Raw genomic sequence first — 14,892 nt, 5'->3', positions numbered from 1 at the left:
AGCCCACGCCAGAGCTTTCTGTCGGCCATTGCCACCCCCAGCTCCCCCAAGGTCAAGTCTGTCACCTCCAGAATATCATCCATCCATCTTGCCCTTGGTCGGCCCCTCTTCCTTTTGCCTTCCACTTTCCCTAGCATCAGTATCTTCTCCAGGGTGTCCTGTCTTCTCATTATGTGGCCAAAGTACTTCAGTTTTGCCTTTAATAACATTCCCTCAAGTGAGCAGTCTGTAAAACTTTAAATTTTCTCTCTCTAGGCCTTCACTTCTCTAGAGATGTAGGCATAATGTGGGTAGACCATGGTTAAGGCCAAAGTGAGAACTGAGTAGAGAACTCACTCCAGAAATGCAAGGTGGAGGGAATGCCCAATCCTGAAGCTCACTCTTAGTCACAGAAGAGAAATTGTCAGTGTTGTCTACACTAGCCGTACACCAAAGTCTCAAACACGTATTAGGGGTTGCTTGGAAATGGTGAATCTAGGAAAGTTTTTAAGTATTTGTTTTAGCCCAAGCTGCTCTTGAGGGTGGTAAAGCCAACAGCTATCATAACCTGGAATCTGCCATGCACACCTAAATCAGAAGCAGCAGAAGAGCTAGTGGTGGAAAAGATTTCTTTCTGTGCCAACTCCTTCCCTGCTCTTGTAACATTTTTTAGAGAAGCAAAAGCTTGGACCAGAATTCATCGTAATCATTTGACAGATTTCTCTGAGAGCAGCCAAGGCTCATTGCAAGCTGCATGCTTTTCTATATTTGGTTTTGTTTAATTTGATGATAGAACTCTGTGCTGTTGGAAATTGTGGCTGCCGCTCCTGCTTTCTAGTCATATTACACTAGCAGAATGTGTTGTTGTGGTTTTTTATGATGCCAGTGTTAGGATGACTTTAAAGTCAGGTATGCCTTCTTTTTTCTCTATCTAGCTACATTTTTCAGCAATTCAGATAGATTATGTGTTTCTCAAAAACAATTCTCAGAATGTTCCTTGTTCAGCAGCCCAGTCTTATGACCTTAATTTAGCTGCTGTGATATGAAGTCTTCATCATGACAGCTAAAGCAGTTTCCTTGTACTTGGGAGGGGTTGTAGAGAAATACTTGAACCTCTTATCATAGAACTCTTACTGTGAAGAGTGCAGGATCCTATCACAATTACTGAGCTAATGAATAGATCGGAGCTAGGGCTATATGTACTTGTTTAGAACTGTGCTTCAGGGCAACCCCAAATCATCCCCAACTCAAAAGTAAATTCTGTGACCTGCATACACACATTGAGGAAATATAACTCCTATAGACTAGATCATTGGACTTCAACTGGTCCAGACCCAAGACCCACCTGGGAGCCCCAACCTGCAACATGGAATCTACTTTTCACAATTTCACAATTGTTCAATATGGTGGCAGCAGCTATGCTGTAACCCATCTGGACTGAAAGTGGGACTGTGACCCACTAGTTGGACCACTGGACTAGATGGTTTAATCCTTTTGGTGGAGTCCTCACTCAGAGGGAGGGCTAAGAGAAGAAACAAACAAACAAGGAAAAGAGTCAGTTTGTTCTCCTGGGAAGCTGAATGGTGGAGAACTGATTTATGGGCTCATCATCTTGTATAAGGTAAACTGAACTGGTATTTGTGTACAAGAGAATTGCAACGGGGTTGGGAATCATTTTTGTATCTTTGATATTGGTTATAATTAAATTATTTTTGTAGAGCTAATTCATGGAATTGCAATTTAAAAGCTACAACTTGTGACTGTCCTGCGGACTAAAATTAAGGGTTTTACAGAAGGGGCTACTGAAGTATCCTGCATATTGTGAAACCAAAGGCACTTTGGGACTGGCCTACTGCAAAGTTGCAAGCAAGAATTCCATATTTTTGTTTGAACCCAGAGGGACTAATAGTTGCATTTATTCGTATATGGAAATTGTTACACATTTTGTATAATTAACTCTTACTAAAGACATGGTTTTTCACTTATATCTTTGCAAGTTTCATTCTGATTAAACCCCATAGGACCCACAGAAATAGAGGTTATAGAAACACACATTTTCTTTCCAGAATTCCATTTTTGTTAATCAGGGTAGGGGCAAGAAGCGATGCCGGGTACCGAAGCCCTGCCTGCAAGTACTAGAAATCTTATTTGTCCAGTTTTCCGAGATCCCAGTAGGCACTGCCCATGCATTTTCAAGCATATCTTTGCAGCCATGACTACTGATCTTTTTTCCCCTAATGAAAGCTGAGATTCTCAGGAAGCTAAATTGATTCTCGGCCCAGCGTCATACCCTGTGTTACTGTGGAATCATGTTATTTGCTTAGCGTTGTACCGTAGGATGTTTTACAGTGCCATTACTTGCTCACTCCCCAATTGTCCTCATGTGTAGCTCAGCATTTCATCAGTGGTGCAATTCACCAGCACTGCAGCAGCATGGCCAAATTTAGAGCCCTCAAAGATTTATTTATTTTAAAGATTTACCCTGCTTTCTTCAGCAAGAAAGAAAAGGAGATGTCCACCATCATTTACACAGGTTACTAGGATATTTGGGGGCGGAATTCAAGGTGCCTGGTGATTAGTAGTCCCAAAGGTTTAAAGGTTATCTAATGATCATAGAAACATAGAATAGTAGAGTTGGAAGGGGCCTACAAGGCCATTGAGTCCAACCCCTGCTCAATGCAGGAATCCACCCTAAAGCATCCCTGACAGATGGTTGTCCAGCTGCTTCTTGAATGCCTCTAGTGTGGGAGAGCCCACAACCTCCCTAGGTAACTGATTCCATTGTCGTACTGCTCTAACAGTGAGGAAGTTTTTCCTGATGTCCAGCTGGAATCTGGCTTCCTTTAACTTGAGCCCGTTATTCCGTGTCCTGCACTCTGGGAGGATCGAGAAGAGATCCTGGCCCTCCTCTGTGTGACAACCTTTTAAGTATTTGAAGAGTGCTCTCATGACTCCCCTCAATCTTCTCTTCTCCAGGCTAAACATGCCCAGTTCTTGTACATAACAGTACAAGCTTGATGGTGGCTCCATAGTTATGGAATTCCCTTCTGAATTAATTGCACTTGGCCCCTCCAGTACAGGCTTTTAAATGGGCCTTAAATGCATTGTTTACAGACTGCCTTTCACTGAGAATGATTTTGTGCAGCTGGGTATATATGAGTCTTTTTATTTATTTGGATCCTTATAGTGGCATTTAGATCTTTGCTGGGAAAAGTGCATTATTCATCAACAAAAAAGAGGGTCTTCTCTGTGCTGGTGCCTTGACTCTGGAATGCCCTCCCAAAAGCTATGGCTGATACCAACACTGTAGTCTTTTTGGTGCCAGGTCAAAAGTTCTGTATTTTCCCAGACATTTTAAACTATTGTATTTTTACTGATTGAATAGTTTTATGCCTGCCAGTTTTATTGTATTAAGCATTGTTTATTGTACTTGATTTTAAATTTGATATACACTTCCTGGGTTCTTCTATGGATGAAGGTGTGGTTTTGAAAAATTTAAAATGAAGTGCTACTTTCTAGTAATTTGTTGTCTATGGCCCTGAAAGTGCATGCATATATATATATATATATATATATATATATATATATATATGGCCTTAGTCCAGGGATATACAACCTAGTGCTTTCTAGATGTTTTGGATTACAGCTTCCATATGCTCCAGCCAGCATGACCAATGGTCAGGAATTCTGGAAGTTGTAGTCCACATCTGGAGAGCATAAGATTCATTTAGCCCTGCTTTATTCGTGGCTAAGACCTTATAGTAAATAAGTGCATATGCCATTAGAGGGTATTACCAAAATATCTATGTTCCAGTTTATACCTATGTTCCAGAGCAGTGAACATAGGTATAAACAGTAAAGAAAGAAGATTTGAAAAGCAAATTAAATGTGTTCAATTTAAGACAACGGAACCAGGAAAACAGTGACTAGTCAGTTGAGAAAGACTTTTCAAAACAGAATTGTTTTCAGGAGGCCACCAGAAACAGAGTTCCTAATCCTCTACCTTTACTCTCTTAGATGTCAAGAGGGATTGGTCTGACCATGCCCTGTGGTGGGAAAAGAAGAGAACCTGGCTCCTTAAAACTCACTGGACCCTGGATAAGTATGGAATACAAGCTGATGCAAAGCTGCAGTTCACTCCTCAGCACAAACTTCTCCGACTTCAACTTCCCAACATGAAGTATGTGAAGGTGAAAGTCAACTTCTCTGACAGAGTCTTCAAGGCAGTATCTGACATCTGCAAGACCTTTAGTAAGTATCCATTGCTTATGGAACCTAATCGTGCCTCTTCATGTGGCAAGCAGCCAGCTTCAGTAGCTCCTGGTAGCTATTCTGTAATGTGGCAGTTATCTGAAGCATCAGCCTTCTAGCAAGTATAGATTAGGCTGTCTTCCTATTCAACTTCCTAAGGGTCTAGTGTCACATGAGGCACTTCTAAAAAGAGGACGGAATAGCTTTCAGCTGATGGAACAAGCAAAATGCCTGCCAAATGGTGGGATTGTGCATGAAGTAACTGTGCTACTACTGTTATATGCAGGACCATTTTATACAGTTTTCTCTCATATTTAAACTTGTTATGAACTAAACTGAGATCCTCTCAGATAAAATGGACCAAATGAGAAGGTATCTGTTTCTTTGGATTCAATATCTAACGAGATGGAATGATTTTTTAGAGAAAGTTTGATTCCATATCAATAATCAAGTTCTCAAATTGTGTTAGATCTCTACCTTTATATTAAAGAAATGTTCTTGTTTGAAGGTTCTGGAGAATTGAGAGCTGGGCATTAGGTATTCTAACTTAAGCCCTGCTATATGAGGCTGCTATTATCTTACGAAAAAATCTTTATTGAAAAGCCGTTCTTTTCCCATAGATCAAAGCTGTCTAGTCCAAGTTAAAATGTGGGTGTCTCAGAGCTGAAGCCGAGAGGGCCTTTGATTTTCATGTGCTGGCCTTTGTTCTGTATGTGCTGGTCCTTGCTGCTCTTTCTTGAGATAATTTTGTTGATTTTTTTTTTTATTGGATGGGGTGTGTGTGTGAGAGAGAGATTTGCAAACTGTGGAAGACTTTTTAAAATAAATCTATTGATACCAATGGGAACTTCTTCCCTAGGGCTAAAGTAGGATAGAAGGGGGAGGCAATTTTCATTGGTATTGCCACTAGAGAAAGCAGGGTTAAATTCTCCCTTCCAAATGCACTCTGGTTATGATTGAAAGTAGCCCCCAACCCAAACTGCTAGTAAGTAAAAACCTACCCACATCCTGATATGCTTTCTAATGACATATTTAGTGTCATGACTCTGAACTGATAAAATAAAAGGAAGATACTATGGAACTCTGCTTTTCTTTTGTCATAGTTTTCCTCTGGCTCATAAAATGTTTTACCTATCATCAGCAAAACATCAGTACCATGCCAGTGAGTAGCACCGATTAAAGCACCCATCCATGCTGTGTGCTTAGTTCCTCTCTCAAGCCATAAAGTGGGCGCATCCTTGACTAGTCAAGCAGACTTCTGCTTATATGTGGTGAGGGAATCTACTTCCCTAACATATTCAATTTTCAGGGCGAAGATGAATGAGCAACCAGCACTCCAGTGCCTACTTGCAGTTCCAAAAGTTTTATTTGTAGTCCAGAGATCCTTGTTAAAACTGAAAATTCTTGCTTGGCTCCCCCCCTCCTTTTTAGAAATAGCACTCTGGACTTCATAGTTGCAGAGGAGAATATTGAGTATGTGATAGGAAAGAATTCTCATGCTGTGTCCAAGTAGGATAGTGCTGTTTTTCAGCTAAACATCCTGATTTAGTGTTAATAGAGTACAACAACCTTGACTTTCTTTTTTCTGCCTAATTTTATGCTTAGTGTCTTCTAATAACCAGTGTAAGTTTTTCACAAGCTTCCTTAACTCAAGGCCAGTTGAAAAAGGAAATCTAAATTAGAGTCTGCAACCAGAATCTGTAACTTGAGCTTTGTTGTAATAAATCTTTCTGCTTTTAAAATAAAAATGGATTACTCTTGGCTGACCCATTTCTGTCAAGAGACAGGAAGTGAGCCACTGTAAGTAAACTATTACAAAGTGGACGTGATATCTGAAAAGTAGACAGCCTCTTTGTACTTTTGATTTTTTAAAAGGGGGTTAAATAAAGTGTGTAACGTTATGATAAATATATTTGTTTTAAATATCCCTTCATTTCACTTTAGATTACTGTCCATTCCCATCCTAAAACCTGGGGCAGAGCACAAGCATAAACCCAGTGAAATATAAAAGTAAAAACAAACCAATAAACCCAGCGAAGTAGAACAGAACTACGTTTCACTAAAATCCTCCCTGAAAAACTCTACCTCAGGGGTTCCTGACCCTTTTGGACTAGTGGCCACATTATTGTGGGCATCATAACAAAATGGCTCCTATGGAAGATGTGGCTAATTGCACAATGGCTGACGTGGGACAAAGTGAGCTAAAGAGGTCTGGGGGCGAGAAATAGGCTAGAGGTTGGGAGGGATGGAGGAAATACCAAGGCAAGAAGGCAGAGAAAGAGAGCAAGACTAGAGACTAGGAAAGGAGAGAAAGAAGAAAACGAAGGGCAGGCAAAAAAGAGAACTAGAAAGGAAGGGGGGTGTCAGGAGAGTAAAAGCAAAGCTAGAGGCTGGCAGTGGGAAGAGAGAGATAGCAAAGGGAAAAGGTCTGTGTGGGCAGAGGAAGAATAGACAAAGGCGGAAAGCAATTTCTTTCTCTGCCTGTCCACAACAGCTGATCTGCAGCAGGTGCAGGAACAGGAAGAACCCGATGCCCTAATGTTTTTCAAGATTTTTTATTTAATTTTTTTTTGAAGGGGACAGGAAATTGATAGCAGAGATGTAAAATTTCTGGAAATTTTGAGGCAATGGGGAAAAAAACATTTTCCCCAGGGTTTTTTTTCCCCACAGGGAAAAAAAATGAAATTTTGCAAAAATTGAGAAATAAGCAATGCTTAATCATTGAGAGCTCTTTACAGTTCTAAAATCACTTTATTGCTTTAAGACACCTTCCTCAGTCTGTTGCCCTCCAAATATTTTGGAGTTCAGCTGCCATCATCCTCAGGCAGCATGGCCAATGGTCAAGAAAGTTGGGCACTGCAGTCCAAAACACCCAGAGGGCACCAGGTTGGGGAGGGGTGCTTTAGGAACATAAAGCAGCCTTATGTATATCTTCGTTTGCTCATAAAACTATTATATTTTAAAACTTTTAAAAGTAAACTCAGTAAATTTGTCATTATTGTCTGAATAGATTAGAAATAAATTAATTGGCTACTACATTATCAAAAACTCTAAGAATGTGACTCTGTCACACATTGAAAACCTGAGCATAAATGTCTCATCAGTGAAATATATGTAGATCAATAATTTTAATAAGGAATGAAACTATGCTGGGAATATTACAGAAAGAATTAAAAAAAAACTCCCATGGCTTCATTATTTCCAGACATTTTACATCTCTAGTCTTTCTATAAAAGTGTTCTGATTACATAGTTTTTAGATATCATTTTGTGGAGAGTGAAGGCTTGGTAAGAATATATAAATACTTTGTCTTAAATTCTAAAAGAAAATATTTCATAATCCAAAGTTGTTCCATTCCGCCACCCCCACCCCACCCCCACCCATGCCTTCACATCTCTAATTGAGAACATCTCGCGGGCACCTAACTTCACACTGAGCCTTGAAAGCTAGACCAAATGGGGGCCCTTACACTTTTCAAAAAATTGTTTAGACTTGATTCAAGAGCCTTTCTAGAAGGAGGGAGTGCATGAATCGCATGGGGGAATTAGTGGGGGAATATTATTTGTTTGTTTATTTATTGCAATCCTATACTGTCCAATAGCTGGAGCTCTCTGGGCGGTTTACAAAATTAAGACAATTCAAGTATAAAGCAACAGCATAAAACCATAATATTGAATACAGTATAAAAGCTCAACCAGATAAAAACAGCCGCAATGCAAAATTACAAATTTAAAATACAAATTTTAAACACCAAGTTAAAATTTATTTATAGATTGTTAAAGTACTGGGAGAATAAAAAGGTCTTCACCTGGTGTCTAAAGGCATATAATGTAGGCACCAAGCGAACCTCCTTAGTGAGCTCGTTCCACAGCCGGGGTGCCACAGCAGAGAAGGCCCTCCTCCTGGTAGCCACCTGCCTCACCTCCTTTGGCAGGGGCTCATGGAGAAGGACCCCTGAGGATGACCTTAGGGTCCGGGCAGGTACATACGGGAGGAGGCGTTCCTTCAGATAGCCTGGACCCAAGCCGTTTAGGCTTTAAATGTTAATACCAGCTCTTTGAATCGGGCCGGACCTGTTACTTAAATTTTCTGAAGCACTTCATGTAGTTAAAGAGAGAGAACATCTCAAACTAAGATGAAAGTTAAAGAGGGTGTGCAAGACATAAAGTTAGGGGAATGGAGTATCATGGAAGAAATGGGCTGAAGAGGGGGGAATCACATTTGTATCATAATACACTGCTCATGAGCTTCCCATATTATCTCAGCAATTCTTACAACAATCATGAAATGTAAACCAATAATATGTCTACGATTCTTACTGCGTCCTGCTTTCTAGTATATCCCAATATTATAGTTTTGTAGTTTGCCTCAGGACATATATTGAATTGATGGCAAAGGCAAGTTTTAACTAGGACTTACCGCCTTTAGTCACTACACTACAGTAGCTCTTGTATAAGTGAGAGTTAATTTCCTGTAGGTCCTGATATATAGCTTTGCAGACCTTTTGCAATGGCTTTTCCAGATGTGACTCCCCACCCCACCCAAAATCTACAGTGGTTCCCCTGCTCTTCTCTCAATGCAGCTTGTTCTTTTCTAAAAAAAGAACTGTAGGAAATACTAGCTAGTAGTTTCCCACTGGGATTAAAACTTCTCACAGTGTGTTGGCCCTGTTCCCACCCCCTCATAGGATCAGACCTTCCTCCTCCTCCCTGCCACAAAATAGGAGAAAAATGGAACACTTCTTAATCTCAACGTGCACATTTATAGGGTAGAAAGTGTTTACATGTTTATTTTCATTGAGTCAATTAAGAGTTTCCTAATTTGAATGTTTGCTTGATAAGTGGAATTCTTACCTATTTCTGAGTGATATATTAAATATTTAACCATATACTCCCTCTATTTTAATACTTTTAAGTATTAAAATAGTCTTCAGTCTGTAAGACTTAACATGCCAGAATCCTGCTATAAGAGGAAAAAGCCTATGTAAACTCATAGACCTGAAGTGCTCCTTTGCTACAAAACCTTGTCTGCATTTTTTAAAAACTAGAAATTCTCTTCTTACCCTCATGCTTGTTAAAGACTCAGATAGTGATGGCCTGCAAGACAGTAGCCTGAGACATAGTTTTATCTTACACCCTATGGAAAGGATATTTATTCTTAGATAGATGTGAGAGCTGCAGGACTTCAAAGAATCTGAATAGCTTTGAGATGCATAGCTTTCTGGAACCCACAAGTAAAGAGCTGAATGAAAATAAGACGTTATCATGGTTGGCTTTGGGGTGAAGAGGAATGCCACCAAGACACTTTTTCATAGCCCAAAGTAAAGGCTGTGACCCTGGCTTTCTTTTTGAAGGATGGTGGCTCTGGTGAAGTAGGAGGGAGTCAAACGCCATTATGCTGGTGACAGCTGCCAATGCCATACATAGTTGGGCTCTTAGTTCAGCAAATAAATGGGCAGAAAGGGAAGGAGAGCCTCATGTACACACCATCCTCAAGGCATTCTTGTCACCTTGGAGCAATCTCCCTTGGCATATGGCAAGATATTACTTTGCTAGTAACCTGTTATTGCTAGTAACCATTGCTTGTAACCTTGGTTTGAGCAGCTCGCTGCTCTGTTAGTCAGCGTAAGCTACCCTCAATTCATAGAATAATAGAATAGTAGAGTTGGAAGGGGCCTAAAAGGCCATCGAGTCCAACCCCTTGCTTAATGCAGGAACCCACCCTACAGCGTACTTGACAGATGGTTGTCCAGTTGCCTCTTGAAGGCCTCTAGTGTGGGAGAGCCCACAACCTCCCTAGGTAACTGGTTCCATTGCCATACTGCTCTAACAGTCAGGAAGTTTTTCCTGATGTCCAGCCGGAATCTGGCTTCCTGTCACTTGAGCCCGTTATTCTGTGTCCTTTTCATAGAATCATAGAATCATAGAATAGCAGAGTTGGAAGGGGCCTACAAGGTCATTGAGTCCAACCCCCTGCTCAATGCAGGAATCCACCCTAAAGCATCCCTGACAGGTGGTTGTCCAGCTGCCTCTTGAAGGCCTCTAGTGTGGGAGAGCCCACAACCTCCCTAGGTAACTGATTCCATTGTTGCAGTGCCACACAGTTTTTGTGTGTCAGAAAACTTATGGATAATGGAGAAAACAGCATATGATGCTAGTACGGCAAGGGAAGCTGAGAGCTGATTCTTAAAGACTTGGAACACGTTCACACGAAGATGCTAAGCAACAGATTTTAAAAGTCATGATGGCCTTTTATTTATTTAGGTTTTTTGAGCACTTTAAAGTATGGGGTTGTTAAGCTTACGGAATGATGCATTAGAGTCAGCATTTGTATTTTATTTATTTATTTATTTATTACATTTTTATACCGCCCAATAGCCGAAGCTCTCTGTAGGTGAAACAGTTTCTGCAGGATGAAACAGGGGTGTGGAATCTCTTGTGTGAAATGCCATGTGTGAGAGTGAGAGAAACAATTCAGTATGAATTCGCTTCAATATGATCTGTACATTTCTCAGCTTCCTAGGGGAGTTCTGTTGCAATTTATGGAAGAAGTCCCACTTCCTGGAAAGTCAATTTTTCCCCATCAGGAACTTGAAACTGCCAACACAACTAAGTTTTCTTCTGAAACAGAAAATATGTGGGTGTTAAAAAAGAAAGAAAAAGAAATTAGTGTTCAAAGCCATATTCTGTGCTTATTGTCATACAGTTTCCTGGAGCCTTTGATAAAGAAACACAGTGAAATAATGCACGGAAGAAAATATTTGATTTGCTTTAAAATACATAAGTTACTCTGACTGGCAGTGAATCTGGCAGGACAAAGCAGCCTAAACTTTGCTGCCATGCTTTTTCTCACCTCATCTCTTAAGTCCTTAATTGTAGAGCATATCTTGCCTCCTAGCACTTCTATAAATGTGTGTGTTATAAACTTGTGCAGTATCTTTGCAGTTAACTACCGCTGAGTGCAGTAGTTTCAATATAGCTGTTAGACTGCATTTTCCTTGTAGCACAGAAGGCTTATACATCGGAACACTGGTTGCTTTGTCAGTCAATGAAAGCTGAAAGCTGTAGTAGCCCTGCTTATAGAGTCTAGTATAGAAAAAAGCCACCAGTATTATTTTTTATTAAGAAGTCTCTGGGATCTGAGCATTTTGAGACTTACCGCTTTATTAATTAATTGGGGAGGAGAAAGAAAGGCAACCATTTTAATATTTCCTTCCAAGTAGAAAAGCAAAGTGACTTCAGTTTATTTATTTGATTTTTACCCCCATCTTTCTACCCAAAAATTGCACTCAAGGCAGCTATTGATAATATACAGCTACTTTCTCACTCTATGCAAGGGAACCCCTCACTCCTTGGTAGCCCAAAAGGCCATTGCAGGTTCATTGAGTCTCAGGAGCCCTTCTAGGGGCCAGGCCTTGTAATGCCCATCAACTAGAAGATCCAATGAAACATACACATTGACTCTTGGTTTGGGAGGCATGGAGGGAAGTGTGAAACTTTGTCTACCTGATGTGCTCTTGATCAGCCTTCCCCAACCTGGTGCTCTCCAGATGTGTTGGACTACAACTCCCATCATTCTCAGCCAGCTTGGTTACCTGCCCATAGTACCTCTGTCTTGTCTGGATTGAGCTTCTGTTTATTGGTCCTCATTCAGGCTATTACCATGTTCAGATTCCTGCTTTGAGCAGGGGGTTGGACTCAATGGCCTTATAGGCCCCTTCCAACTCTAGTATTCTTTGATTCTATATCCACTGCCTCACTTGGGTGGAAAAGGTGTGGGAAAGCTGGTTGCCATCTGTAAATGATGATACCTCAGCCCACATCCTCAGATAACCTTCCAAATATACCAAACATGCTAATTTTATGAGCAGACCAAATTGTAATACATTTTGTGTTCCTAGAGTAACAAAAGTGCATTTAGATCTGTAAAGGGTGCTCAAATTATTACATATTTTTCAGTCCCATCCCGTCTCCCCCAAATGTCTAGGGAGGTGTCTATGGCTTCAAAATTTCTCTGAGCAGATGTGATTAAGCAGCATGCACCAGCTTGGTTGCTCATTCAAAGTAGGACAGAATTATCAGCAATTCTGGCTTACTGTCTGTGCGAACTGGCTCATTTCATGACTCCAGTTGAAAAGAATGGAAGGTGGGCAGTAGCAATGCTTTGTATTGCTTCCACTGTATGATTTTATTTTATTTTATTTTGTGGAAGGAAGCAAATTATGTTATGCATTCCAGAAAGTTAGATAAATGACTTTTCCCTCTTTCTTTCTTGCATCTTGATTGGAAGGTTACTGAAGCAGCAAGGGTGTATTGGAGAACAGAGCTTGTGTTGAGGAGTTATTCACCCCAAAGGCAGTTGCTTCCTTTGCCTGATGTTCTTGGCCTTCTAACATGTTGCTGACAAGCCCCATTTCCTTAAAGTTGCCAAAATGTACAGCTCCTGTACACTGCATCCAAATGGCAGCAGCAGAAGAGAAAACAATATGGGCCAGGGGAATACTGTGGTGATTAATTGGATCAGTCAGGAGATCCGCTTTCAAAAGCATGGTCAGTCACTGAATGAATTGGGTTACCTTGAGCAAATCATCAACTCTTACCTAAGCTGAGATGAACGAGAGAAATGTAGCAGTAATAGTAATAATAGAGACATTTTTGTTTCCGGGCACAATTCAAAGTGCTGGTACGCCCTATACGACTTGGGACCAAGTTATCTGAAAGACCGTATTCTCCCTTATGAGCCTGCCTGTACTCTGAGATCTTCAGGGGAGGCCCTTCTCTTGGCCCCACCACCACCATCACAGGCAGGAGCGCAGGTGTTCACAGGTGGGAAAGCAGGAGAGGGCCTTCTCAGTGGTTGCCCCAGTGCTCTGGAACGCCCTTCCCAAGGAAGCTAGACTGCTCTGGTTCCAGAGGCAAGCTAAAACTTTCCTGTTCTGGCTGGCCTTTGGGTGGGTGGGTGGTAGTCTGGACCTCTGTTTACGCACTGTTCCTATATAGGTTTTTTTAAAACATTATTCGTATTATAAATGTTTTTAAATGCTTTAATTTTGTAGCATGTTTAATTATTTTAAAATTATTGTATATCTCTATCTGTTTTAACTGTGCATGTTTTAATTTGTAAAGCTGCCTTGAGTCCCAGTATTGGGGGGAAAGGTGGGATATAAGTTGTTGTTGTCATTGGATGGATTAAATGAAGCTTAAGGTATGAGCTCACTAAGGATCATGTATTGAGGAGGCTAGTATGTTGATATATTCTAGAGCAGCGGTCCCCAACCTTTTTGACACCAGGGACCGGTTCCATGGAAGTCAATTTTTTTATGGACCGGGTTGGGGTGGGGGTTGAAGGTTTTGGGAAGCCCCCCCCCTGCCCCCACTCCAGTGTCCTGGCTTCGCTTCGGCTGGGCGGAAGCGAAGCCAGGACGCTGGGGCAGGCGGGCGGCTTTGGAACTGCGCGCCCGGAAGTCGCTCTCCCAGAGCGGCTTCCGGCCAGGCGGACTGTTCCGAAACTGCCCCACCCCACCCCCAGCGTCCTGGTTTCACTTCGGCTGGGCAGGCGAGATGGCACCCCGCACCCAGGTACACTGGGGTGGGTGGTGGGTGGGTGAAAGCAGCTCACCTGTGCGGCCCGGTTCCTAACAGGCCACAGACCGGTACCAGTCCGTGGCCCAGGAGTTGGGGACCCCTGTTCTAGAGAAAGTCAGAAACTGTTCTTCATGAAGGTTAAACTGGCTACATTGTTGATAGACATGTAATATCTGTCTCATTCCCAAGAATGTCTCTTAAGGAGTCTAAAAAGAATCTGGTAGTGTATCAGTGAAGCAAAGTTAGGTTGTGAAGTGGATATTTTCTCTCCAGATGGTAATGTCAACTAATCTACGTGCCTGACTTGGCCCACCTTATTTATTTATTTATTTATTTATTAAAAGGAAGAGCTCATTTAGGACAGAACGTCCTCTAGCATATGGAAATATTTTAAAAGTTATGCCCCTGTGGCTGCCAAGAAAACTTTTAAAGAACAGCTTGGTGCTACCAGTTACAAATGTTAGGTGACAAGTTTGCCCACATTTTGATAGGCATAAAAAAAGCAAGCTTAAAAAAGCCAGCTTGCAAGGAACAATACTCCACAGACTGGAATGATTTCTGAGCATTTTATATGGATTGTTTAGGAAAGGGAGATAATATGAAATGGATAAGAAGATAATTTGAAACAGATTGTTTTTGCAAAATAGTTCAAATTTGGCATATTTTAATGGCAGGTTGAAGAAGGGGAAAGGTAGGATGTGCCTGTAAAGTTTGTCTAACTTCTACCTTGGCTATAGCATAAACATCTGCTGTCTATATGGCCAGGTTTCAACTGCAAATTATTTCAAAATATTGCTAAGCACAGTGTTGATGAACAGAGGAGTTGGACAGCAGTGGATAATCCCTGTGTGAAGCCAGATGTGAATCCCTGGATGAAGAAAGTAAAATCCCCACTGGGGAATTTTTAACTTTTTCCAACAGCACACTGAAAAAAGCTTTTAATAAATATTTTCCAAGAAGGGTTTCTGCACCTAGAGTATGCTGCCATCTTCATGAGTGCAGTATGCACTTCCTTTTGTTTACTACAAAATGTGTGGTTCCTATTTTCAATTTTTTATTTTTCCTTATTTCTCAGATG

General features: G+C 41.1%; 1 protein-coding gene across 2 annotated transcripts in view; it reads left to right on the top strand.

The window, feature by feature from the left end:
* The window catches only part of FERMT2 (FERM domain containing kindlin 2), a 121,010-nt gene that overhangs the window by 24,880 nt on the left and 81,238 nt on the right, over window positions 1-14,892 (top strand). For both annotated transcript variants that reach the window (XM_063118199.1, XM_063118198.1), the window contains exon 3: window positions 3,997-4,230. In XM_063118199.1, coding sequence (XP_062974269.1) covers window positions 3,997-4,230 — 234 coding nt within the window. The remainder of the gene's footprint in view (window positions 1-3,996; window positions 4,231-14,892) is intronic.

Source organism: Elgaria multicarinata, chromosome 2, assembly GCF_023053635.1.
Source record: "Elgaria multicarinata webbii isolate HBS135686 ecotype San Diego chromosome 2, rElgMul1.1.pri, whole genome shotgun sequence".
NCBI classification, from domain to species: domain Eukaryota; kingdom Metazoa; phylum Chordata; class Lepidosauria; order Squamata; family Anguidae; genus Elgaria; species Elgaria multicarinata.
The sequence above is the reverse complement of the archived record's forward strand: the minus strand, read 5'-3'. Positions and strand labels throughout refer to the sequence as shown.